The sequence below is a fragment of the Pieris napi genome, chromosome 24 (assembly GCF_905475465.1).
Source record: "Pieris napi chromosome 24, ilPieNapi1.2, whole genome shotgun sequence".
Lineage (NCBI taxonomy): Eukaryota > Metazoa > Arthropoda > Insecta > Lepidoptera > Pieridae > Pieris > Pieris napi.
In genome coordinates, this window is record NC_062257.1 from 5,023,378 (window position 1) to 5,050,796 (window position 27,419).

A 27,419-nucleotide genomic window follows, 5' to 3' on the forward strand; every position below is an offset into this window, starting at 1 on the left:
TATAAAAACAAACTTTAGAAATTTAAAATTTAATTATACAAATATTTCCCGTTAAATATGTAGTATTACTAACAATTACGTAATTAAGGATATCGCTTGATATTATTGATTACATTTCCCGGGAGACGAGCATAGCGCATGCTTGAAAAACTGGCTGAAAATTCGCGTCTGCGGAACTGAAAGGTGAGCTTTTTCTGTTTTCATTATATTGCGTATCGGGTAGTGGATGTACACAGATTTTCTCTCTGGTGAGTTCTATCAATATAATTAATAAAATTAAAGTATCACTTTTTAATTTGATAAACTGTTGTAGTTTATTCTGTTGGAGCATAGAAAGTTGCGCATGTTTGAATTACGCAATTTTTTGTTTTGTTTTCTTTGATTTATTTTTCTATTAACAAATAATAATTTTAGAATTCTAAGATCCTATTGCGTTATAGTGAATTTCGTGTATTTTTTATTTTCTCGACATTTATATGGTCAATTCGAACATCTTGAATTTTATTTTTTTATCATTATCTATCGTAATTCAGTGTAAAAATTGACGCATATTTCTGCATTAAAAGAGCCAAACAATAGTGCACAAAATGGAAGCACTAAGCCGGCTAAACATGTGCCGTGCCGGTAGACATATGCCACGTCTTCGCGACAATTTCTATACAAAAAGAGGACTGTCTAATAGCAAATATATCTTTAGATGCGCTATTATTAGTTCACAATGCACTTGCATCTTATATGTATCAGAAAATGTACGCGTTTTAAAGTATTTGCGTCATAACTTCGTATTACCTAAGTATATGATGTAACAGAGCCTATATGTTCTATATTTGGACTAAATAGTGGCTGTATCGACGTCCCGGACGTCCTGCGCACGCTCCGTGGAGCTCTCCCGGAGATTTGCTCGGATCAATCGAAGCCTCCATTCTCGAGTGCATTCCCGAATAGTGCATCTAACAAAGCAGATTGCAATTTGTGATTTTAAGTGTTTAATAGCATCGGTAGGTTATTTCGTTTTAACTAGCCCCTAATATTAAATAGTTATTGGCTGTAAATATATACATTTGCAGAATAAAAATATTAAATATATATATTTAATGGGCGGTGTCTTTTTCGTAAGCTGCGTATTTCCTTGTTTTTATAAAAGGGTTTTAAGAGAATGTAAGGTTAATTCAATTCAATCAAGGCTCTTCCTTAATAGAATCAGGAATTGCAGAACGACGTAATATTTTTATTTCCTACTTTTATACATAATTTAAAAAATTGTCCACGTTGCGTTTCTTCCAATGGAGGCTGGGGTTCATAATTCTACGCGTGTTTAGTTACTTTTCTAGTCTTTTATCTACTTATATATATATAGATATATATTTCATAAAATACTAGTTTTCTTAAAGATCCCATTTCCCAAGGCTTTTGCGATGTTACGCGAGTTAATAATGCTTTTGCAAGTCTTAAGAATTTATAAAATGCTTTCTTCAGTCAGGTAAATCGTTGATAATCCGAGAAAATGGGTAAGGAGAAGACTCACATCAACATTGTGGTGATCGGTCACGTGGACTCCGGGAAGTCTACCACCACGGGCCACTTGATTTACAAATGCGGTGGGATCGATAAACGTACCATCGAGAAGTTTGAGAAGGAAGCGCAGGAGATGGGCAAGGGATCCTTCAAGTATGCCTGGGTATGTAGATCTTGTCTTGCAACAGCACCAGATGTTATTTCTTCTATTTAGTACACTGGACACTAGGCGGAACTAGAAATATTGAGTTTATTTAGTAAATTTAGAATACGTTTTATAAGTACAAAAAAGGACCAGAAAATTAATTGCGTTATTAAAATTTGATAATTTCTAGCCCAATAATTACAAATTACATATTGGAATATATAGAGAAATAGCAGGGAATGCTTTCTAGTTGCTTGCTATAATTTTAGTTATATATTGCTATATTTTTTTTAGTTTTTGCTATAAATCGTAAAAAAAAATATTTTCGAAAAAAAAAAAGTTATTCCATCATGAATCTTATTGAAATAGATTCTCACTTATAAGACAAAATTAACTCAAAATTTACTCTGATTCGGTAGAAGTATGAGAGTAGAATGCTGAAGAAGAAGTGCCTATATGGGGTACTTTAGCGCGACAAGGACGAAAAGAGTTTTGTAACTAGGCTAGTCACTACGCGACACGGTTTGAAGTAGGAAATATGTTTCTTCTCGTCTAGTAGAATCCTAACGGATCTGCTGTACCTTATAGCAATTATCAAGTGGGAGTTATGTCTAATATATAAAATTGTCGTGTCACAATGTTCGTTCCTATACTCCTCCGAAACGGCTCGACCGATTCTGATGAATATTCAGTAAGTCTCAGAATCGGCTACTATCTTTCAAACCTAAGTCATAAGGGGCGGGGCGTCCACCCCATTTTTTTTTTTGAAAAAAAAATTTTGTTTTAACTTTTTTATGATACAACATACAACCCCTAATTGTTATCCATCTACGATCAACCCCTATTTTTTATTATAGTAGATAGTTATTTTCATTGAACTAAAAACATTTTTCCTAGAAATAATATACATGGCAAAACAACGCGTTGTATATATATATTTTAAATATTTATTTGGTACATCTAAAGGTACTGGACAAGCTCAAGGCGGAGCGTGAGCGTGGTATCACCATTGACATTGCTCTGTGGAAGTTTGAGACTGCGAAGTACTACGTCACCATCATTGATGCTCCTGGCCACAGGGACTTCATTAAGAACATGATTACTGGAACCTCTCAGGTAAATTTCAAACTAGCTGGGATTTCAATGCGAGATTTTTTATTTGGTGATTCTCATTTAGGGGCCATCCATAAAGTACGTCACACGTTAATGGGGAGGGAGGGTATCACCGAAGTGTGACATCGTGTGACAAGGGGCATGGGGTGGTCAATACTTTTGTGACGTCACATGCTAAAATTTAAAATACTAAAACGCAAAGTTTGGATGTGAATTAAAAATTTTAAAAATTTACGAACTTGATCTATATTTATTAATAATTTAGCATTCTCGCTATGCGATAGTCTCTCATGCAACGTCATTTAACTTCTAGAGCGACGTGGTAATGCAAGTGAGACACTCAAATTCACGAGAATTTTGAATGGTAAGGATTTCAAGATAAATTTAAAAAATGTGTGACGTCACATCAGGAGGGGGGGGTTATAAAAATGTGACAACCTGTGACAAGGACGGGGGGAGGGGTTCAAAAGTCCTAAAATTCGTGTGACGTACTTTATTGATGGCCCCTTATAAGGGATGCAACGGGCTAACAAGCGATCTCTTCCAGTAAGGAAAAAACTAAAGAAATATTATGGGTAAAGTGCAAGAAGTGCATAAGCGGTCCAATTAACAGCCTAGCCTTTTAACTAAACAGCGCCGTTTAACTAGCGGCCTGAAAGATATAAGATATTCAGCCGTAGCGTTTGTAACAACATTTAATAAACTGGCTGGCTAATGCTTAGGCCTTAAACTATTCGTACAAAAGAGTGATCATGAGGCAGAAATAAAAGATGAAACATCTGACAGAATAATATTGCTTTGAAAATTAAATTGCTTGAGTCAAATTCACTCTTCTATTGTATTGTATTGTTGTTTTTCATTAAACTTTGGAAAACACCATTGAAGTTGTGGTTTACCGAAGCCGTATTGACAGTTTGAAGAGTTTGAGAGTGGAACTAAATTTAATTAAACAGTCAACAGGCTAGGCAGGTAATGAAACGTCATCGATCCAAGTCATTTGTCTAGCTGATTGATCAACTGGCTGAATATCTTTCAGGCCGCTAGTTAAACGACGCTGTTTAGTTAAGAGCTTTGTAGTTTGAACAGCTAATTAAGCTAGTTGGCTGCGGCATCTACAGTATATGTTACAAGCTATCTTTTCTAAAATACATAACAATTATGGTAAACAATAAATGTTACAGAACATTAAAAAAAATACCCTTCCAATTTTCGATTTTACTAGTAATTATTATTATTTCAACAACACATTCTGGCGGATTGTTCAGTTTTAATACTTGCCGCTTAAATTATTTTACATTTGACGTTACCTTTTGTTTGTGTAGGCGGATTGCGCTGTCTTGATAGTTGCCGCTGGTACCGGAGAGTTCGAAGCCGGTATAAGCAAAAATGGGCAGACACGTGAGCATGCCCTGCTCGCCTTCACTTTGGGAGTGAAGCAATTGATCGTTGGCGTCAACAAGATGGATTCCACTGAACCACCCTACCATGAGGCGAGATACGAGGAAATTAAGAAGGAAGTCTCTTCTTACATCAAGAAGATTGGTAAGTAAAATATATAATATATTTCCTGCCCGTCTGCCTCCTGTAACAAAAAAAACTAATTATTTTCCAAGCAGTTTTTATATATTATTACTCATCTCAGAACAACATTGTTCATGACTTAATTTAAGTTCATTATACATTGTTGCTTGTTCCGAAACGCGGCAAGTTTTGCTTTTACTTTAAACTTCTTTGCCGACATCCCGGTATCGTACGTGCAAGGGTTAATTGCGCATATAGAAAGAAAATCTTAAAAAAACCAAATATGCTATACTCGAAACAAAAATGTCAAGTGAAATATAAATTATTAGATGCGTCCTAAAACAGTTTCACATAAAAACAATTATATACATACTATGCTACTCACTGAAGTATTTCTGAAACAATTCGACTTAGGGTCTTTAAAGAAATGAGCGTATCAATTCTAAAAAGCCGACAACGCACTTGCCAGCCCACTTGCATTGAGAGTGTCCATGCGCCTATGCCACTTAACATCTGGTCGTTCTATAAAAAAAATCAAACTCAAAATATCTTTATTCATATAGGTAAATAAGTTCACTTATGAACGTCAGAAAAGAAGTTAAATTAATTGTAAATTTACATTTACTACCACTTCGCAAGTCAAGGGCGTACAGCGGGTAAGAAGAACTGGCTAGAAACTCTCCGCCACTCTTTTTAATCGCCAAGTATTGTCATACAAATTGTTTGAACTTGAGCAAATCAATCCCGAGGATTAGGATCTAATAAATATTCGTCAAATTTATAAAAAGCTTTATTGATTAATTTACGTTTATAAAAGTAGACAATACAATATTCAGGAGAATGTATACACAACATAAGTATGTATGTATGATGACGTAACTTCTGTGCCAGGGTACAACCCGGCCACGGTGGCCTTCGTGCCGATCTCGGGCTGGCACGGTGATAACATGCTGGAGCCGTCTGACAAGATGCCTTGGTTCAAGGGGTGGACCATCGACCGTAAGGAAGGCAAGGTTGAGGGGAAGACTCTGATTGAGGTGCGTCTTAGTTTTACGACACCGAGTTAAGTTTACTGCTTTAAAAAACCTGAAACAAATATATTAAGGTAAAATGTGGAGAAAGTGCGAGAAAACATAACGACTTTTTTTTATTTTTTTTATGGCCATGGAATGGTTTGTGCATTAGCCAGCGTCAAGTATAAGATTTTTATAATTCGTGCTTGTCTTTTAGAAATGTCCTCCATGTACGGTTTAAGGCACTCGCCCGGTACCGCACAACCTAAAGGCCGAGAACAAATTTAAATTAAATTTAAACTTGCCCTCGAACCGGGAATCGAACCCGGTACCCCTCACCTAGCTGCCACTTAATAAGACCGCTAGGCTATGAGGCCCCCGATATAACGACTAATTGATATATTTTTTATAAATGTGTTATGTTTTAATTAAAAAATAAATCAGTGGCGCTACAACCGCTAGGTCTAGGCCTCTGATTTCTGAATCTGTTTCATGATCATTTTTCTATCTAATAGGCAAGTAGATGATCAGCCTCCTGTGACTGACACACGGTGTCAACCTTTTGGGTCTAAGACATGTCGGTTTCATAACGATGTTTTCCTTCATCGGTTGAGCGAATGTTAAATGCGCACATAGAAAGAAAGTCCATTGGTGCACAGCCGGGGATCGAACCTACGACCTCAGGGGTGTCATGTGTTTTAAACATGTGTATAAATGATATAAGAATTGACTATGTTCATATGATTATATAATGTAATGTTTTTTTTTAATTATGTATTTGCACGCCATTATGTGTAGAATATGCGAAGTATATATTGTACCACCATAATATTTTTTTACGATATTCTTGCAAATAAATACATTTATTATTAAAAAGCATCGTGAATGGAAATTAAATGAGTAATGTAATATTCTATGCATCAGCTTATAGTCTTGGTATTCGGAATACAATGTGTCATGTGTGGAGACTTTCTGTGTAAGGACGCATTTTTAACTATACTATACTATAAGTATACTATACTATAATATACTATACTATAATATACTATACTATACTTATGGTATAAGTATATCTGTAAAAATATTGTTAATGTCAAATGTGGAAACCAACCAGACGTCCAAATACCCGTTTCTCTGTAATTTATGACTTGTATTAAATTATTGAAAAACGATAAAATTTGTGATAGGCGTTGGACGCGATCCAACCACCATCCCGTCCCACGGAGAAGCCTCTCCGTCTTCCTCTTCAGGACGTGTACAAGATTGGTGGTATCGGAACAGTTCCTGTGGGACGTGTTGAGACTGGCATTTTGAAACCAGGTTAGTTAGTTGTATAACACGTTAAAGATATCATTTTGATATCATTATGTGTATCGCCTCTTTGATGGATTGTTATTAAAAATCGATACCATTGTTTATTATTATTGAAGTGAAACTTCTTTATCGGGGTTGGAAAAAAATTTAGTGTAACATTTTTCGGTTACGCGTCACATGTTTCGGTTACGCGTCACATTTGACCGTTACGCGCGTCTTTTTCTCGTCCCTACCACGGTTGATTCGAAGAGATTCTACAACAAAAATTTATAATAACTATAACAATGATACTAAAAATTATATTACAATTTATGAAATTCTGTAATAATCTTAGTGGTAATAAGGTAAAATGAAATAATTGTATTATTTGTATTCAAGTCTGTGATATTAAAAGCCTTTTGTTAAACTTTATCTAATTTAACTTTATTTAACCAATTTCTGTAAAGTTAGTTGCATATAGATAATTTTTCGAAAAATAAGGTCATAAGGAAGTTTCACTTCTTACGTGTGTACACTAGTACACGCACATTTTTTTTTTTTTTAAAAGACAATTCACACCAATTGACCTAGTCCCATGCTAAGCTGGTGAAGCTTATGTTATGGGTACTTGGCTACGGATATACATACATATTATAGATAGATAGACATATAAATACATATTTAAACACCCAAGACCTAAGCACAACACCAAATGCTCATCACATCGATGTTCGTCTCAGCCGGGGATCGAACCCGGGACCCATGGATTCGCAGTCAGGGGCACTAACCACTAGAACAATGAGTCGTCAAATTTGTTATGATTGTTTATGATGCCAGCTTGCGGCTTTAGCCTAGTTTAAGTTAAATAATATATATAGGTAATACTTTTACCAGTTCTACACGCTTAATAAATTGTGGCGTTAAGGTATGGTCGTGGTGTTTGCTCCGGCTGCCATCACCACTGAAGTTAAGTCTGTGGAGATGCATCATGAGGCGCTCCAGGAAGCTATGCCTGGTGACAACGTCGGGTTTAACGTGAAGGTATGGTAGATATAAGAAATAAAAGCTTTTGAATAATTAAGTCTTTGGTTAATTCAGAGCGAGTACAGCAAAGTTAAACTTAAAGCAAAATTTTTGCTTCGACCACATTTATTTTTTCATTTTATTTTTTGAAAAATTAAAACACTTTACCCTTTTTTTAAAACATACATGTAATTAAAATTAAAAGAGCGTATACCCAAGTAGTACAAACTTCAAATAGCAATTACAATAATTTAGAAACAAGCCGGGAAATACAGTGGGCCTACTTTCACTTGGGAGGGGTGGTGAGCAACTCGAGTTCTTCAAGAGCTCGGTCTCTCTGTTTCTGTCAGGGCCGGATTTAGGGGAGGGCAACTGGGGCTACAGCACCGGGGCCTCCACAATACAGACATCCGATTTTAAGTTTCGACTAGTAAACACTAGCCAACAACTTTTTTTTTAATTTTTATGTTTGTTAAATACTTGGTTTCACAATAAATTATTGATTGAAAAACTCGACTGAAAAAAATTGTGGACAGACTTCTTAATCCGGCCCTGCCTATGGTGTATGTGCGACGGCAAAGGCCAAGGTTGTTTGCCTTGTCTCCGACACTATCGACATATTATATATATCGACATTATCGTATTGGCTTAGTACTGTACGAATGGTGTGTTTTGTTAATAAAGAAATTTTAATCGACTAAAATCCAAAGAGTAGTTTAATTCCACGTGTATCTTTAACATTATCACAAAGCAATATGTAATGAGCGTTTGAAAGCACTTGACCTTACTGATTTAGGAAGTAGGAGATTACGAGGAGATCTCTTTGAAACCTATAAAATCCTCACTGGCCACTATGATGTTCCAGGAATTGAGAAGCTCTTTATTTTAAGTGAAAATACACATTTGAGGGGTAGTTTTTTAAAACTTAAGACCACTCAACACAACACAAATTCCCTAAAGAACTTTCTCCCAAACCGTGTAGTGGCCGACTGGAATAGGCTTCCGGAAAGTGTTATCAGTGCACCATCTGTGAACACCTTTAAAAATAGACTGGATAAGTTTCTCCAAATCCCATAATACACGCGCATCAGCTTATCAAAAGCTGCCAGTGTGTTAAGTAAATAATAATAATAATAATAATAATAATGAGAAATGGAATAGCTGCTAGTTCAAGAATATTGAAATAAATACCTTAATTAAGTTAAGAGTTAACTGATATTGTGATATGAGCCTTTCTCTTGCGAACAATGCACAACCTTGGTATATTAATCAACTAAACACAATAGATGCAACCAGGGCTATAAATAGGTCATAACAGTTATGAAATTAAATTGATATTTTGAACGGCCTTGTGACTTTTGAAATCGTTTTTCGAAGTTTGGATAGAGCTAACCTAAGATAGAGGGAACCATGCAAGGGTATTTCTTTACTAAAATGTAACATCATAATGAATTGTTGTCAAATTAATAAACATATTTTTTTGAAAGTACAGTATTTGTCTTCCGGAAATCTATGGGGCCTATATCACGGCGGAATGCAAGATTTTATTATTACATTTATTTTTTTATTGTGCGTACAAGATACAATCAGATTAGACGTAGGCCGATTGGACTTTTTTCTATCAAGATTTCTTCTTTAGAGATTCTATGAAATTTTGTGTCAGAAATAATACGATGTAAGACTATAGATCTTATATTTATGGCCACGCCTTCAACTCAAACAGAAATGAGCAGGCTATATTGCAAAGTATACAGACTGAAGACGGACCAACGAAGCCACCCGTTGGAAGGGACCACCATGGAAGAGAGATTTGGGAAGACCACAAAAGCGACGAGTGAAGACATAAAAATAAGAAGAAGCAAAAAACAGATCCAAATGGAAAGTTCAAGAGGAAGCCTCTACTCAAAATACGAAACAAAAAAAATAACTAACTTAGGTTAACGGTAAAAATAACATCACCATTTGATGTGTAAATTTAATTGTAATTAATGTGGAATTAAAGTGGTTTTATTTTTTATTTATTTTATTATGTATATGGATATATTATAATAAAATGTTGATAAAAGAATATATTCATATACAATAACTATATAACGTTAGCCGTGTGGTAAACATGACAGTGCCGTCAAACTCGGCCCATACTCTGTATCCATAATGAAATTAATAATAAAATTCCTTGATGCTAATTTATGACAAAGTATTAATTTCTTATTCAAATTGCGTTATCTATGCTGAGTATTAGCTAACATGATACGTGTTGGCGTCAGCGTTTGTTGTTTTTGTAAAAACCCAAAAGCTATATTGAATTATGTCAGTTAAGTTCTTTATTGGTCCCATTATGAATGACTATTGACAGTTTTCAATGAATAAATTCGTATTAAAAACTATTAGCTCTATTTTTTTAAATGGCTGTTGGTTGAAACGCCTTCAAAGCTCAGCTCGGGCTGTTTTGGCGTGCTTAATTCGGCCGGAAAAGGCTTTTGCCGCGACTAGCGCAAAACTGACAGTTGTATAGGGGTTTACTACCAGGGGCACTAATATTTTTATTTAAGGTTTGACACAAATGTATTATAGTTTAGCGTTTAATACTTTGCCAAAAACATCGTACACTCCCTAGTTAAATTATTTACTGGTTTTTTGAATAGAGTTTTAAAATGTAACTTGTCAAAAATCGTGGATAACTGAAAGAAACTTGGCCGATCGTTCGAACGAATGAATCACGTAGAAGAAAAATTAAATAACGATGTATTAATCCACTTGTCGATTGTTATCAGATCATTAGAAATAATCTAGGCCTACACAAAAGCCACTTATATCTAAGGGCCATTCTCTAAGTGTGTTTCGAACCATTCTTGCGAATATGAGAACGAATAAAAAACTTGTTATCTACACCGTTTAAAATATAACTCATACACTTGTCGAGAAATTATGGTGAACTATTTCTATAAACCTAAAAGGAGGGTCCTTAACCCACTAAAACCCCAAGGCCCGACTAACAATCGCCCTGGCGGGAACAGCAGGGCCTTTTCCGCTTTCCGACACACGATACGACGGTTGCGACCGCGCCACGTTCATTGTTAGTTTGTGATGATACTTGACACAGCAAGTATCCTTCCAAAAAAAAAAATCAAAACATCAAAATCATTTATGTATATAGGTAACACAATGTAAACTTGTGAACGTCAATATATATATATATATGAAATGCATCAAATTTTACATTTACTGCCAGTTCTCAAATCGGTAGAACGGAAGAACTGGCAATAAACTCTCCGCCACTTTTTTTGATCGCCAAGTTTTTTGTTTTACACAACGTTTGTAAGGAGCTGCAACCACGACACCATGTTCCACATGACATCTTAAGTAACAAATGAAATTAGTTTTGATTGTCTACTTGGCATTGACTTCTATATTATGTACAGAACGTGTCGGTGAAGGAGTTGCGTCGTGGCTATGTGGCTGGTGACTCCAAGAACAATCCCCCCAGGGGAGCTGCTGACTTCACTGCTCAGGTAAGCTACTTATAATTCACAACTTCACGAGAATCTAAATGACTCGATGCGCAGGAGTCGGATTTTATGGTCATTTAACTGTAACATACGCGAAATTAACACATTGCAATTTACACTAAATTGCGTACGTTATAAAATAGTTAGAATTATTCTATATTATAAAATGGTCGTATTTTGATTAATATCTTATTGATTTCATCAATTTTTAATTTTCTTAAAGAATACTCTTGAAAGTACCAAGTCTAAATTTTTTTTAATTTGTGTAGCGTAACGTACTAAGGAATCAAATTCTTCATCAATAACTATTATACCTGCTTAGAATATGATATACTTTTTCAGTTGTCTATGGGAAACAATTAAATAACCATAGATAACGTCAAATAAAAATACTACGTCGAAAAACGTCAGCTGAAGTTATTTAAGTTAGAATATCTTTTTTGCCGCCATTTTTTACATGGAAAATAAATGTTTAGTCCGCGTTTTTTTTTTATGGCTCTGGCACGATTTGTGCATTAGCCAGCGTCAAGTATAGGATTTTTTATAATTCGTGTTTGTCTTTAGAAATTCGTCCGTGTCCTCCATGTACGGTTTAAGCACTCGCCCGGTACCGCACAACCCTCCCAAAGGCCGAGAACAAATTTAAATTAAATTAAAACTTGCCCTCGAACCGGGAATCGAACCCGGTAACCCTCGCCTAGCTGCCACTTAATAAGACCGCTAGGCTATGAGGCCCCCTAATCGGCTGAAGTTATTTAAGTTAGAATATCTTTTTTCCGCCATTTTTTACATGGAAAATAAATGTTTAGTCCGCGTTTTTTTTTATGGCTCTGGCACGATTTGTGCATTAGCCAGCGTCAAGTATAGGATTTTTTATAATTCGTGTTTGTCTTTAGAAATTCGTCCGTGTCCTCCATGTACGGTTTAAACACTCGCCCGGTACCGCACAACCCTCCCAAAGGCCGAGAACAAATTTAAATTAAATTCTCGCCTAGCTGCCACTTAATAAGAACGCTAGGCTATGAGGCCCCCTAATCAGCTGAAGTTATTTAAGTTAGAATATCTTTTTTCCGCCATTTTTTACATGGAAACTAAATGTTTAGTCCGCGTTTGATAATAAGGGTGATTATGTAACAAGTAGGTAGGTTAAGTTCGCATTCTAATTATTTTTGTTTTGAAATCTATAACTGGTTGCTTATTTAGAACAGTGGTCAAATTGTGCAACAACTACATTTTATTTTTGAGACCAATGCCGATTTGTTAGGTAACCTTGTGTTAATGTTGCAATTAGCAAAAATTTTATTCAACTTTTAGAAATGAGCTATTATTATGACAAGCATTAGTCAAATTTACAAAAATTAATTAATTACCAAGGAATTGCTAAATTTGCGGTTTATTGGTTTCTATAGTAGTTTCTGATAGTTGTTATTCCTCCCCCATTAACATAATAATTTCGTAAATAAAAATGTAATTGTTTACTTACACACTCTCTTGTTAAATAATACGTTTATATGACAAAGTTTTCAAAACATATAATGAAAAACTCAAATTCAAATTTTACGAAATTTTCGAAAAGGGGTAAGTAATTAACAATTAAATTAATCCCCAGTGGGGTCTGAGGCCCCACGTTGGTAAACACTGGATTAAACAATCTAATGAAGTCAGAGATATCCTCCATTTCCATATGTATTACATGTTATTATAAATATATAAACCATCTTTAGAACTAACAAGTTTTTTATTATCTTTAAACTGACCATACTGACCAGTATGTTGGCTATTATACCAACCCAAACAATACCAAACTACCAATCGCCAACCTAGTGAGGCTCTGTGGTAACTGAAATGCGAGCTTTTGGAGAGAATCTAACAATTTTCCTCAGTTAAAGGAGCGTTACTTTATGTAACATAATTGTTGGGTTTTGCTTTTCCATTAGAGTTTTGATATATTATTGTGCTTATGGAACAGAAATATGTTCCAAAAGATTACGAAATTCATTCGCAAAGATTAAGCTACTGTACCACCAACTAACGAACGGTCAAAGAATTTTGACAGATGCGTTTGGACAGTCGCAAATAAAAGTGGTTTGTTCAATGCAAACTTTTGTCCCCTGAATGATTTAAAACATACGGTATAGTTGGCTGGTCGTAGCACAAAAAGTGCCTGTTAAAAAACACAAGAAAAATTAAATTACGAACCACATCAATTATATTAACTAACATAATTAAAAACAATTATTAAATACTAAATTGAAATGAAAATGTTAATAAACAATATTACAATAAGTAGAAATACTGTAATGTAATTTTACTATATTTTCATTTTTAATGAGAACAATCCATGAGGAAATCCGGAGACTGGCAGCTAAATACAAAGATACGGTTAATCTATCACCCGAACGAACTTGCTCGCCAACTCACCATAGAACAGTGTGTGAGACGACTAAAACGTCACCATATTCTAGAGCTAGAAGACCGGCAGTTGCTCTAGGCAGCAGATGAGTAGATGCTTCGAATGGGAAGCCACTCCACATGACAGCACCACAGAACAGATCATAGCCTTATAGTATAAGATCCCGCTATACAACGACCTTCACCGACATGCTTATTTAATGAAACTTATTTCATATTTAATTTAATATGTCAATAAATATAATCCATATGGGTTGCCTAGCAAATTTCAGTCCAGAGTATGTTTAATTAATATTTAAAAAAAAAAAAGTTTTTTATAATTTGCATGTAGTAAATTTTTTGAACTTTTTTCAATCAATATTTTTAATCAGGGTAGTATTATATATGTATCAATATAACCTTCTTTTATACTAAAGATGTATATATACTTTAGTGTCACATAAAAACACACATATACACATAAATAATTAATTGATTAAAAACAACCTAACGTTTGCATATTCTATGGGCTTCATACTTTCGATTGGTATAGAATTTATCTAATAATCATACCGGTGAAATGTTTAAAAAAATATTTCTTTTTAAATATTAATTAAAATACTCTGGACTGAAATTTGCTAGGCAACCCATATGGATTATATTTATTGACATATTAAATTAAATATAAAATAAGTTTCATTAAATAAGCATCTCGGTGAAGGTCGTTGTATAGCGGGATCTTAGACCATTATGGCTGATTGCAAATAAGCGCAGAAAATAAAAAAATTGCATTAATAAAGTTTTAAGTTATAGGCAGTAGTAGATTTAAGATAATCTTTTATCTACCTTCATAATTATTGTTTGTATTCAGGTGATTGTCTTGAACCATCCCGGGCAGATCAGCAACGGATATACCCCGGTGCTTGACTGTCACACTGCTCACATTGCTTGCAAATTTGCTGAGATCAAGGAGAAATGTGACCGTCGTACTGGTAAGTGTGTTCCTCCAATATAATAGATGATCGTCTACCAGTCGAACCAACTGACCGGGCCAAACGGTAACTTGGTAGGGCGATTTAAATTGTAGCCACAGATAGTTTGTAATTGCAGTTCAGAATATTTTAAGGAATAACCTTCATAATATTTGGTAATTTTTTTGAATCGGCTCCACCTAAAACAGATCCAAAATTTTTTCTACATATTTTCATCACTCAGTAATGATGTACCATGCAATAATGTGGTGGCGCATTCTCTTTAAACGATAGAAATTAATTAAAACATCATAATTTGAGATTTTTTTTCGGGATATCGCACAATAACATTTTTTGTCATTTACTTTTTACGACAAATTATGGCTAATTTTCGAAGCGATTTTAACCAATACAGCATTAATCCTTATCCAATTAAATACCTTAAATACATTGTTGATTTAATATAGATCCATATGGCCCTTTACAGCATATGATTTAAATGAATATTTTCGTAGATATTACAAATTTAAAAATTGCGGGACCCAGCGCGTCGGAGGCCGCGGTTCTCCCTATACTCTATAGCACTTTGAATTTAGTATCAACATTGCATCCGTGCGAAGCCGGGGCGGGTCGCTAGTATACCTATAAATCCTTGTCTCATGTAGTATAGTTTAAACGTGCCAAAATCGTATAAAACAATGTTGTTTTTGCGAAACCAGTTTAAAAATCGAGTTTACATTCTAGTTTTACATGATGCTGTTTTAGAAGGTGAAGGTCTTTAAAAATGTTATATACAGGGGTGTCAGACATAATAAAAAAAACAGTAAACAAACTTTTGGTACAGTCGGATCTTCAACTAAGACTACATAAGTAGAAGCAAAGAAAAATGTTATTCTAAGACTGTGGCTATTTATTTTGCAAATAGATTAGATATTAGATCAAATTAAATGGTGGTAAATGTAAATTTAGAATCAAATTAACATCTTTTCTGTTGACGTTCATAAGTGTACTTGGTTACATATATGAATAAAGTTATTTTGCGTTTGAGCTTACAAAGAATCTGTACCATGTATTAGTTATTTGATTTCGGGTCAGCATCTTGACTAAAACCCCTGGTCACCCATAAAACAGAGTTGTCCTTAGTGTGGGGGCCACGTTTGTATGATTCGCTACCATATAGTTCTGTTATTTAAAAAATTACAGCTATAAATTATTAGCTATAGGTTTTTGGCCGTAATTGACATTCTCAGAACATCGTACTAAAGCTAAAAGAAAAGCACGTTTGTATTGCTTTATACATAAAACAGTTATGTTTATTAATTTAGTAAGAAATTCAAAAAGTATTTGTTTATTTGCCTTCTTGAGTGTCAATCTTAGACAGAACAACCAAGACAATTTAAACATAGATTAAAAATAGGATTTGTTTATCTTCCATATTCGAGGATTAAACATACTATATGTTACGAATAATAATTTAATATGTCAACTACAACAGGATGTTGCATCGATAATCATATTTTTAAACTATGGAAATCTATTAAATTTATTTAAATTCGAAAAAAATCAGGAAATCTTCTAATTAAATAAATTATTTTTATTTTAAAGACAAATAGTTAGTATTCTAATGTTTTAACAAAGAGCCTCTATAGCTCATTGGTTAAGAAACATGGTTCAATTCACGGCGAAACAGAAATGGCGTCGGATTAGAATACCTTACCAATGAAACACATGCAGAAATCTCACACACAGAAGTAACGAATGAAAGTACCGAATTCCTATCAGAATTAAGTCGAACTTTTGTGTATCAGGTAAAACCACAGAAGTGGAGCCGAAGTCCATAAAGTCTGGTGACGCGGCCATCGTCACCCTGATGCCGACAAAGCCACTCTGCGTTGAGTCTTTCCAGGAGTTCCCGCCGCTGGGACGCTTCGCTGTGCGTGATATGCGTCAGACCGTTGCTGTGGGAGTCATCAAGGTAATACATTGGATTTCCATAGGATAGTATAAAAAGATTTAATCTAGAACAACATTGATAACCCTAGTTAATCAGGTATTAATACCTCGCAACTAGTAATCCCTCTCATAGACGGACCGCAAGTTGCAGCTGATACCGACTGCTCTAGAACGGTCGCCAAACGCAAGGAGATTTGCAGTTTCCATACTAAATTCATATCCGCAATACACGGACCGCTCGAGCAGTTCCTGAGCGGTCGGAGCAGTCGCTCTGCGGTCGAGATTCGCCGTGCGGTCAACTGCTTAGAGCTGCCGGACCCACCATACACGGACTGCTACAAGTGGTTGCTGCCGACCACGCGCTACTCCCTCCCCACTCCCCGCTGTGTACCAATCCCTTCCTCATTTTGGAATCTGTCCGTTGGATTTTATGGCTTAAATTACTATTCATCAAATGAAACCACGGACATTCTAAAGTAGTTGTTTTTAGTTTCTTTTCTCAGCTGGGGATAGAAAGAATGAAATATAATTTATATATTATTATAATATTGGTTGTTGTATTGGACGCACCCCACATACTGTATTCTACGCCTATGCTTGCGTAATAGTAGTACAAGAAGAAGTGTTTCTTAATCGAAATCCATCTTGTAAATGAACTCGCATCATATTTTGCCGTGTGTTCGACCGCGCCTCCAATATAGCAGTCCGTCTATGGCGACCTTTATTAGGGTTTTTAGGATTTAGAAATGGATCTTAACCTTTATAATCACGTGAAGAATCCCTTCTAAGGGTTTTAGGTGTATTTTACTTTACTGATGATTTTTCGAATGAATGTGGGTTAGAACGTGAAACTTGACAATTCTAATTCGACTCATAATTTATCTGTCAAGTATATCTCGAAATAAGAACGAACAACAATATTTCCTAATATTTATTAATTTATTTAATACGTTAACATTTTAATAAAAGGTATATATTGGAAAAAATTTTTTTGTTATTAGTGATTCGCCTTAAATTTTAATGGGATAACTTTTAGAGTCCTTTATATTCGTTGTTCAAGTTGTGGATGCTAAGTCCGACTTCCATACATCAAAAATGTATTCAATTTTCACATATGGGATTCATATTTCGGACTTAGTCCCATTTTTGTATCTATATTCATTTTATGCGTCAAACATTATTAGGAACGCATTAATAGGTTTTAATATATGTCGTAAGGGCGTGTATCTTAACATTAATAATGGTTATAACTTATAACAATATTCCTCTTTTTTTTCAGAGCGTGACCTTTAAGGAGGTGACCACTGGTAAAGTCACCAAAGCCGCCGAGAAGGCCCAGAAGAAAAAATAACTATTGGGCTGCTTAAAACACGTAGAGCGGCCGGTGTGTGTCATCTGCAACGCTGCCCCATTTAACCCCACACCCCCATATTTAACCCCCAATTGGATGTTGCCCCCCGAGCAGCCGGCAGATGATGAATCGGTTGCCCCCAAAATCCCAATATCGATGTTGTCTCGTAGTCGTGAGTCCCACTCACACCGTAGGAGCTTCTTAACTGGTGACATCACTCACGTTTCCAACTCTTGCATTTATCATAAGATACTCGTTCGTTTTAGTTACACATACGTACTAAGTTTATGTCTTTTTAATTTTAGTCGTAAGTTATTTTCTATGTTTGAATTTCCGTACTTGAAGGCTCGTTATATCTTAATAATTTCCCATCGCAAAGAGTTCAGGAGGAAAGATGTTGGTATAATTGAATTTTTAAACCGTTTCACCTCACTCACCACTCTGACATAAACGTATTTTGTTCGTTCTCTGAGAGTGATTTTATTTTGATAAAGGTACGACGCAATCACGCTGTAATGTGGTGCTTGATTCGTTCACTCGTTCTTATTGACATTTCATTGACAAATTTTGGAAAAGTACATTTAAGATTAGATGTTATTTTCATAGATGGTGTTGAATGTTGGATTGTAGGGATTTTAACATCAGAGAGTAGAAAATGAAGGCAATGGTTTAACCAAAGCTATATAGTTGGATTAAGGGTATAATAATTAAGCGTTTAAAACGTTTTGATAGATGTCTGAAACTTTGTAAGTGATTTTTGTTCCTAGGTTGACTTTATCTAAAAACATATTGTATATTCAGTTACATATTTTAGATAGAAAGTGTAAAGGTTTAAACGTTCAATTTGACGATTGTAAAATTTCTTGGAATAGGTATGTAGGTACGGATACAACTGGAAACTCTTTTTAAGCTAAATGTATCTTAATATTTTCAATAATTTTTGTAAAGACCTTGATCCTGATTAAACCAATAAAGAAGCGACTGGTATGTTGTGTTTTAATTAGCTATAATTAGTTAATACGATACTTAAGGAAACAATTCAATTAGTTAATTTAAACTATTTAGACAGGTACTTAATTATAAACTTCATTACATATTAGAGATACCGATGATTTAATTAAATGAAAGAAGTAAAACTTAACACCCACGTATTGAACCTGCGAAATTAAAACAACTATATTCCCTCTTAAGGGCGAGGCCCCACTACTGCGTTGCGTCGCGTTGTTGCATCGGAACGACGCATTGTGTGCCACATCTGCGTTGCGTCGACGGCCGACGCACGACATCGCGACGAAAGAGGGTATACAGTATACACGCCGTCGCATCTGCGTCGCAGCCTTCGCAATTACAGACACAAACGTGTTCTTTTGTTGATTTTCTTACGCCACCGCCTAATTAAACTTAGAAACCATAGAAGATTCTGGATATCTCCTCTGAAAGCATTAAGAAATAGCGATCACCCTCCCCCCTGCTTCGTCTCTTGTCCATCGATTCGTTCAAACGTCGCGCGCGACGACGCAACGGTGCAATGGGGCATGTATAAAAAATAATATGGGAAACGTTGCAGCAACGCATCAATGAGGGCTCGCCCTAAGCAAACGGCGCCTCTATGCTTACCGTAGAAACGATATGTTAAGTTAGAGGTAGGCACATACAAAAATTCTACCTTAAATACACGTAAGTGAAATCTAAAAGAACAATTCACCTTTAATCTGAAGATAAGAAGGGGGCCAAAAAATTGGCTAAATTTCAAGAGATTTTTTCAAATAATATTTTTTCTACATGCTCCGAAACGTATAATATAACGCATACAGAGTATAATAATAGTAAACCTTCTTAATTCTTTACACCAGATGTCAAAGACGATTGAAGCTTTAAAAAATTACTGTTGATTCATGTTTGACACTTGTACAAGGGCTGACATTGACATTTGGCATACGTGTTCACTGTGCGGTGTTTTGTAAATTGTATAATATTTGATCGGAAGAAAACTTGTTTCGCCGGTGTTTACTGATATTTATTTTACCAATGAAAAGCAACGATAACGAAACATGATGACGTGTGCTTTGCCGTAAGTGAAAGTAACATATTAGTGGTAGGAGTCATTTGCAAAGGCCTTCAATAACAGTCGGGTTGCGGATCGCTCGCAGTCTCTCGTCGGTTGTGGTTTAGTGCACTCGAGTCGTCGTAAACATTCTATCGTAACAATGTGTGGAATTTTCGCATATATTAATCACTTGACACCTAAGAGTCGGCGTGAAATTTTGGAATTACTTGTCAATGGATTGAAACGTTTGGAATACCGAGGATATGACTCTGCTGGTGTCGCTATTGACGCCGCTGACCAGAAAGATATTGCTGTCTTAAAAAAAAAGGGCAAAGTAGCAGCTCTTGAAGAATTACTTCAACAACAATGCTTGGACTTGGCAGTTGAAGAATGTGTAGATTCCCACTGTGGTATTGCTCATACCCGTTGGGCCACTCATGGTGAACCAAGTGCTGTTAACTCTCACCCTCAGCGTTCAGGAGAAGACAATGCTTTTGTTGTCATTCACAATGGTATTATTACCAACTACAAGGAAGTAAAAACCTTTCTAGAAAATAAGGGATATTGTTTTGAATCCCAAACTGACACCGAAGCTATTGCTAAGCTGGTTCATCACATTTATAGTCAACACAAGGATTACAGTTTCCAAGAGCTGGTAGAACAGGTAATTCAGCAGCTAGAAGGTGCCTTTGCATTATGCTTCAAATCCCGCTACTTTCCAAATGAATGTGTTGCAACACGAAGAGGAAGTCCTTTACTTGTTGGTATCAAAACAAGACGCCGTCTATCAAGTGACCATGTACCTATTATGTACAATAACAACAAGGCTACTCGTGGCGTAGTTCCTTCTTTACCTCGGGTTAACAGCCATGCTCATTTTGAACCAGAAGAAGAGAGGGAAGTTGAATACTTCTTTGCCTCTGATGCTTCTGCTGTTATCGAACATACCAACAGAGTTCTGTACTTTGAAGATGATGATGTAGCTCATATAAAGGGTGGTGTCCTTAGTATCCACCGTATGTCTGGAAGCAGCACTGATCCTCATCAACGAGAGATTTTCACACTTAAGTTGGAATTGCAACAAATTATGAAAGGAAATTATGAGTACTTCATGCAAAAAGAAATTTTTGAGCAGTCAGAGTCTATTGTAAATACCATGAGGGGTCGTCTTAACTTTGCTGACGGAACTGTTACACTTGGAGGAATCACAGACTATATTCCAGAAATCAAGCGTTGCCGTAGACTAATGCTAATTGGATGTGGAACAAGTTACCACAGTGCAGTGGCAACTCGTCAATTACTTGAAGAGTTGACAGAGCTGCCTGTGATGGTTGAATTGGCTTCAGATTTCTTGGACAGAAATACACCAGTATTCCGTGATGATGTGTGCTTCTTTATTTCACAGTCTGGAGAAACTGCAGATACTTTAATGGCATTAAGATATTGCAAACGTCATGGAGCTCTGATTGTTGGAATAACAAATACAGTTGGTAGTTCAATCTGTCGTGAGTCCCATTGTGGTGTACATATTAATGCTGGTCCGGAAATTGGTGTGGCCTCAACGAAGGCTTATACCTCACAATTTGTATCCCTTGTTATGTTTGCCTTGGTAATAAGTGAAGACAGAATTTCTCTCCAAAAGAGAAGGGCTGATATAATTGCAGGCTTGCATGAATTGGACCAAAAGATTAAACAGGTCTTAGCACTAGATGATAAAGTGAAGGCCCTGGCTGAAGATCTCTACCGTCAGCGGTCTCTTTTGATTATGGGCCGTGGATATAACTTTGCCACTTGTTTAGAAGGAGCCTTGAAAGTCAAAGAATTGACATACATGCACAGTGAAGGTATTATGGCTGGAGAATTGAAACACGGGCCATTGGCGCTGATCGATGATTCTATGCCTGTTATGATGATTGTTATGCGTGACCCGGTTTATACAAAATGCATGAATGCCTTGCAACAAGTGACTGCCCGCCAGGGACGTCCAATCGTCGTGTGTGAAGAAGGTGATACTGAAACAAAAAGCTTAGCATCCCGTGTCTTAGAAGTTCCAAAGACAGTAGACTGTCTTCAAGGAGTCCTTACTGTTATCCCCATGCAATTATTGGCATTCCATATAGCCGTTTTGAGAGAATGTAATGTTGACTGTCCAAGAAATCTTGCTAAATCTGTAACTGTAGAATGATTTTAAGTTATTTCTCTCATGCACAAGTTACTTTATATTTTTAGAGTTGATTAGTTTATTTTTTTGTATATATTAATTATGATAGATATCTACGACATAATCGTAATCACAAATCAGTGCAGAGATAATTTTTTGATATTTCTAAAGATTGCATAAAACAGCTTTAGCTTAAACAATCATTCCATTGAATTAAATCTTAACTTTATGTTGCGTCACATTCCCGCCACAATTACTCAATATCGGGCCGGTTAAAATTATTACGATAGATCTTGTCCAAGGTTGGCTTGACAATTTCTATTGGCCTATGGAATATTTGCATGTTTGTGATTAATTTTTATGTTCCCATTGGATTTATATTTTATACCATTTCCAGAAATTTTGTAATACTCCTATATTGTGTCTAAGTAATTGCTAGATATTAGAGATTATACATTATTCCTAGTATAATTCTTAGGTCCTGTATATAATTTTCGTATAAATAAATAATTTAGAATGTTGATGTTTATATATTTTTATATAACTTTTATACATTTACAATTAGTGAGGGTGATCTTTTATGTACTTGAGGAAAAGGAACGTTCAATGGCAATCTATTAATGATTGGCCTAGGGATAATTTTATCTCACTGCCTTTATCGGCGGAAATATTTTTTTCGACAATCGTGTTATATAAAAATACTGATCCTGACGCTTTTAAAATATTAAAGATTTTATTTTAATTGTATATCGATTGTCGTTAGTGAGATTCAGTAAAAAAATCGATCATATTTTTATTAAAACTAAATTCAAATGTTAGTTGCTAGTCAAAATTTTGTTATTCCATTTGCAAAAGATCTTTTACTATTAAAAATGTTAATTGTTTATAAGTTTATTTTAATAATAAAGTTGCTTTTACATTTATTTTTCTTTGTTTTCTTTTTTTAAAAACATGGACGTTCGTGGGAAAATTCGTCTATTAATTTATCATAAACACAGAAATATTTTATTCAGTTTATTTAGGAGTGGATTTAAGAAAGCGGAAGCTTTGGAGTTTCGTTTTAAAATATGGTAAGCTCATTTAGTTACCTACTAGTATGACTTAGGGAGCGTTCAAGTATTACGTAACGTATTTTTGGTCCTTTTGTAAAACGTTACGATGCGGGGCGGGGATTAAATTTCGCGTTATTGTTAATATTTTTTTCGACTTACACCACATAATAGTAACTAAAGAGTCACTAGGTGGTCACGAAACGTTTTACTATACTTGGGTACAGTACTGTACTTGGGTACTGAAAAACGTTACGACGAGTTACATGGGGGGGGGGGGTCAATAATCTACAAAAATTGCGTTACGTAATACTTGAACGCTCCCTTAGTAACGATTAACTCTTAACAAACGACTGAATACAGCTGTTATGTTCATGTTCTTGAATTAGAAGTCGGCATAAGTAGCCATCTTTTTGTCAAAAATTATGAAATAAAAAGTATGTATTGATTAAAATATAATTATCTCATCTTCATCAAACAATAATTTAAAGTTTGGTAAAGCTTAACAGAACGCAGTTTTCAATATTTATAAGTTTTCGGTCGTAAAATGCTTTCTAAAAATTAATAAAATAACCTAGAAATGTATCTGCCCTAAAAAATAAGTAATAATCCAACAACTCCCATGAGCACATTGCTCATTGATTAAAATATTCACAATTATATTAGGTTACATTTAAATTACATTTACCATTTTAAGAAGGGTTAATTGAAACGCAATGAGAGCGTTTTGTGTTTTTAAACCGACTTTGTTTTTACCAACAAATAAACCCGAAGAGCCGGCTTCGTATTTACATTTTTTATGACAGATTTGATACAGTCAAATTATTTTCACGTATAGTTCAATTTATTACACAATGAAAATAATTTATAATATTTATTTAGTATGTAATTATCCCACTGACATGTTAATGGATCGTGAAGTACAGATCAAATTGCAGTCTGATATTGTTAAAAAGTATTATAATTTTATTTATTGTTCCCTTTAGTTTTTCTTTCGTTAAACTATAAAATAAATGTAAATTGTTAAACTTTTTAGATAAAATGTATTTTGCCATAACAGACATTTTATTCAATTATTGTCTAAAATCTTTATCTACCCTTACGCAACACAAATAAAAACCTATTTTGGAACCATTTTCTAAGCTGTTGTCATCTTCGAAGAACAATAATTTAAACTATCAATTTATAAAAGTGTGTAATATACAGTTTTCAATGTATAATACGAATTTCTTAGGTCGTAAAATGCTTTCAAAAAATTAATAAAATACCCAAAACAATGTGTCTGTGGTCTGCCCTAAAAAATAATTAACTAATAAGGTCTAATAGTTAATAACTCAACTCCTATCAGCAATGCCTCATTGATTAAAATATTCACAATTATATTAGGTAATATTTAAATAATGTTTTTCCTATTTTAACAATTGTAAATAGGAACGCAATGAGTGCATTTTGATTTTTCAAACTGTTTTTGACTTTTACCAACAAATAAACCGGAAGAGCAGAGGTTTAGTATTTGATGTCTATTTTTTATGACAGATTTGATAGTCAAATTATTTTCACGTATAGTTCAATTTATTCCACATAATGAAATTAATATAATGATATGTACGTTACAAATAATATAAGAATTGACTAATTCATATGACTTGAAATGTAAAATTCCTTTAAAGACAAATTTACGCGCCATTGTGTGTGGCAGAATATGCAAACTTACAATTGTAGGGGAGACCGGGTACAAAAGTAACACTTTGTACTCCACACTTGATTTGTTGCTAGGTTTTAATAATGTCATTAAATTAATATAACCATATATAAATTCAGTTTATGTTCTTTACACTAGCAGCTCGATTTATTTTACTATGGTGTGTTTTATATGAATAACAGAGAGTTAAAAAAAAAACGTCACTTGTTACTTTCGACCACGTAGGCAGGTCGAAAGTAACACGTTGTGGGTCGAAAGTAACAAGAAGAAGAGGTTGGTAATTAATACAATATTATATGTAATACTTGTTTATTATCAACAAGTATTTATGTAAAAAGTAAAAGTTCTGCATTCTGCATCCATCCACTAGCATTGCCAGCTCCGGCACAACCAACAGGACCCTCAAGTATCATGTGGTCTTGGAATTGTTTCAATGGGAATACGAAAAAAGGAGGTATGTGTCCTCCTTGAGCATTAATCGCAACAGCAACAGTTACTAATCTTCCACGTTCTGCTGAGGTTACTGCACCTACTTGTTCAGTTCCTTTTTGAGCAACAATCGTGCTAAGTTTTTGGACAGTGGACCCCTGTCTCATCCATATTCCAGATATCCTTTGGCTCAAATTTGTACCTATCAATTACCTCAGCAAGATTATCAAAAAATTTGCTCACATTATGTTCGTTGAAACTGTGAGATCTCAAACAGAGGCTCGGGTGCCGTTTTAAAAAATCCGTCAACCATTCATTACCAGCCATTTGACTACCGTTCCACCTTTCAGAAAAAAAATTATCCACCGCTTTTCTATACACATGTGTCGTGTAGTTGTTCTTATGCGTTGTCGCGGCATTCTGTTGGAGTAAAGGTAATTAAATCATTACGGGGACAACAGTAACTTGTTACTTTTGTACCCATAGGACTATGTTACTTTTGTACCCTTCCTCATTTTTGTTGAAACATGAAATATAACCTTAGAACGGAACGAGCTAAACAAAAACAAATTTAAACAATGTACAATCAATCTAATCAAAAATAGATATGCAAACATTCAGATTACTACCATCCTTTTACGACTATGTAAACATTAAATAACAAGATATCGAAAAACTTACTTTTGGTTTGTAAAAACACTTAGTATCCTCTCACACAATCTAACAGTGCTTGAAGTACGCGGCGACTAACTACAAGTGAGGGGGGTGCTCTCAGCTATCGCCTGACGGCGGCGGAGCTGTGTTCGACCATTGGATGAATCTAGAGAGCATTTGTTACTTTCGACCCGCCGTTACGTTTGTACCCGGTCTCCCCTACCACCTTACACATTTTTGTACCATATTCTCGCAATAAATTATTATTATTATTAATTTCAAATATTTGTTAAGTTTGTAGTAAACGTGTAAGTATCCCACCGACATGTTAATGGATCGTGAAGTGCAGAGCAACTTGCAGTCTGATATTGTTAAAAAGTATTCAGCTTTTATTTATTGTTTCCTTTACTTTTTTTCGATAAAACTATAAAATAAATGTAAATTGTTAAACTTTTTATATAATATGTCTTTTGCCATAACAGGCATTTTATTCAATTATTGTAAAGTTTAGCATAATTAAAAGGTTTATCAATAAAATCTTTATCTATCCCTTTCACAACATAATAATAACCTGTTTTGGACCCAGAAATTCGTAAAGCGTAACAGATCGCATTTAACTAATAATAAAAATACCTAAAAATGTGTCCTAAAAATAACTAACTAATAAGGTCTTATAACTGAGTTTTTGGACCTCAACACACTTGTATATTTTATATACTAAATTTCTACAATTTCCTAGTTGTTGATTCAGTATAAATAATTAAAAATACTAGACACAAAAATCATAAATAACATTTACGTCCTATCTTATAATCGTTCTATCAAATTGTTCCCGACCAAGTGTATATGAAACATCTCGACATCAGCCCCTGGTGTCTTCGAGCAGGTCAGTAACTTGTTCGACTGGTCGAGGATCCATTTCTGGAGGATCAGTACACCTAGCCGTCTTCCACACTGCCTTAAGGCTATGAGTCTCTCATATTGTTTCTGTTCCTTTAATAATAATTATACTTCTTAATAGTCAAGTTTTCTCACAAGAACCGTACGAAAGAGTTGCGAGGCGACGGTGTACTACCGGGGCATTGTGTATCGGACATCACGTTACCGTGTTTTTGAAGTTAATACTTCTTTTGGCGCGTTAGGGAAAAATGATGAGAGTAAATTTTTACGATGCGTGCGCACACCGTCACAAAAAACCGACACCCTGAAGTTAGCAGTCAAAATTTTGAAACAAAAAATATCCATTTCTTTAATTATGTAGAAATAATTGTTCTGTAATATTTAAATAAACTTTATTTAACTAGATAATGCCTTATAATAAAACTTTCAATGTATTACATACCTTTTTTTCTATTGTTAGTGTCGCTTTTTCTACAAACGTAGAATAAGGGGAAAGATAATTTTTTTTAAAAAGATTTTTGTCTTACGCCAAAGAAGTATTCTAACGCGTGTACTTAAGGAGAGATGTTTAGTGTTTTTTATCACATTTAAGTCGGTTCGATTCCCAGATGAGAAAAGTAATTTTTAGAAATCATTAAGTGCAGGAATTCTTTTCAAAATAAAATAAAGTCTTCTTTCA

General features: G+C 34.8%; 2 protein-coding genes across 4 annotated transcripts; both read left to right on the plus strand.

The window, feature by feature from the left end:
- Positions 1-37: 37 nt before the first annotated feature.
- On the plus strand, positions 38-18,785 carry LOC125061738 (elongation factor 1-alpha 2). Of its 3 annotated transcripts, none has more exons than XM_047667317.1 (11): positions 38-183; positions 1,477-1,678; positions 2,627-2,776; positions 4,096-4,315; positions 5,186-5,331; positions 6,495-6,627; positions 7,526-7,641; positions 11,046-11,135; positions 14,395-14,515; positions 16,303-16,469; positions 17,727-18,785. In XM_047667317.1, the coding sequence occupies exons 2-11, from the start codon at positions 1,505-1,507 to the stop codon at positions 17,796-17,798; spliced, it is 1,389 nt and encodes a 462-aa protein (XP_047523273.1). In that variant the 5' UTR covers positions 38-183; positions 1,477-1,504; the 3' UTR covers positions 17,799-18,785. The 3 variants fall into 3 exon arrangements, with proteins under 3 accessions (XP_047523273.1, XP_047523272.1, XP_047523271.1); XM_047667316.1 differs by having other exon boundaries at positions 166-248; XM_047667315.1 differs by lacking the exon at positions 38-183 and adding an exon at positions 765-998.
- Positions 18,786-19,749: 964 nt separating this feature from the next.
- Positions 19,750-22,527, plus strand: LOC125061692 (glutamine--fructose-6-phosphate aminotransferase [isomerizing] 1-like). The gene has a single exon (XM_047667240.1). It carries the CDS (start codon positions 20,006-20,008, stop codon positions 22,028-22,030), a length of 2,025 nt encoding a protein of 674 aa, XP_047523196.1. The 5' UTR covers positions 19,750-20,005; the 3' UTR covers positions 22,031-22,527.
- The last annotated feature ends 4,892 nt before the right edge of the window (positions 22,528-27,419 follow it).

Bases quoted from the DNA above. Each gene is read 5' to 3' on its own strand.
- LOC125061738 (XM_047667317.1), top strand. From the start codon at position 1,505: ATGGGTAAGGAGAAGACTCACATCAACATTGTGGTGATCGGTCACGTG. The intron at 4,316-5,185 runs GTAAGTAAAATA...CTTCTGTGCCAG, and splicing joins TTCTTACATCAAGAAGATTG to GGTACAACCCGGCCACGGTG. The intron at 6,628-7,525 runs GTTAGTTAGTTG...TGTGGCGTTAAG, and splicing joins GACTGGCATTTTGAAACCAG to GTATGGTCGTGGTGTTTGCT.
- LOC125061692 (XM_047667240.1), top strand. From the start codon at position 20,006: ATGTGTGGAATTTTCGCATATATTAATCACTTGACACCTAAGAGTCGG.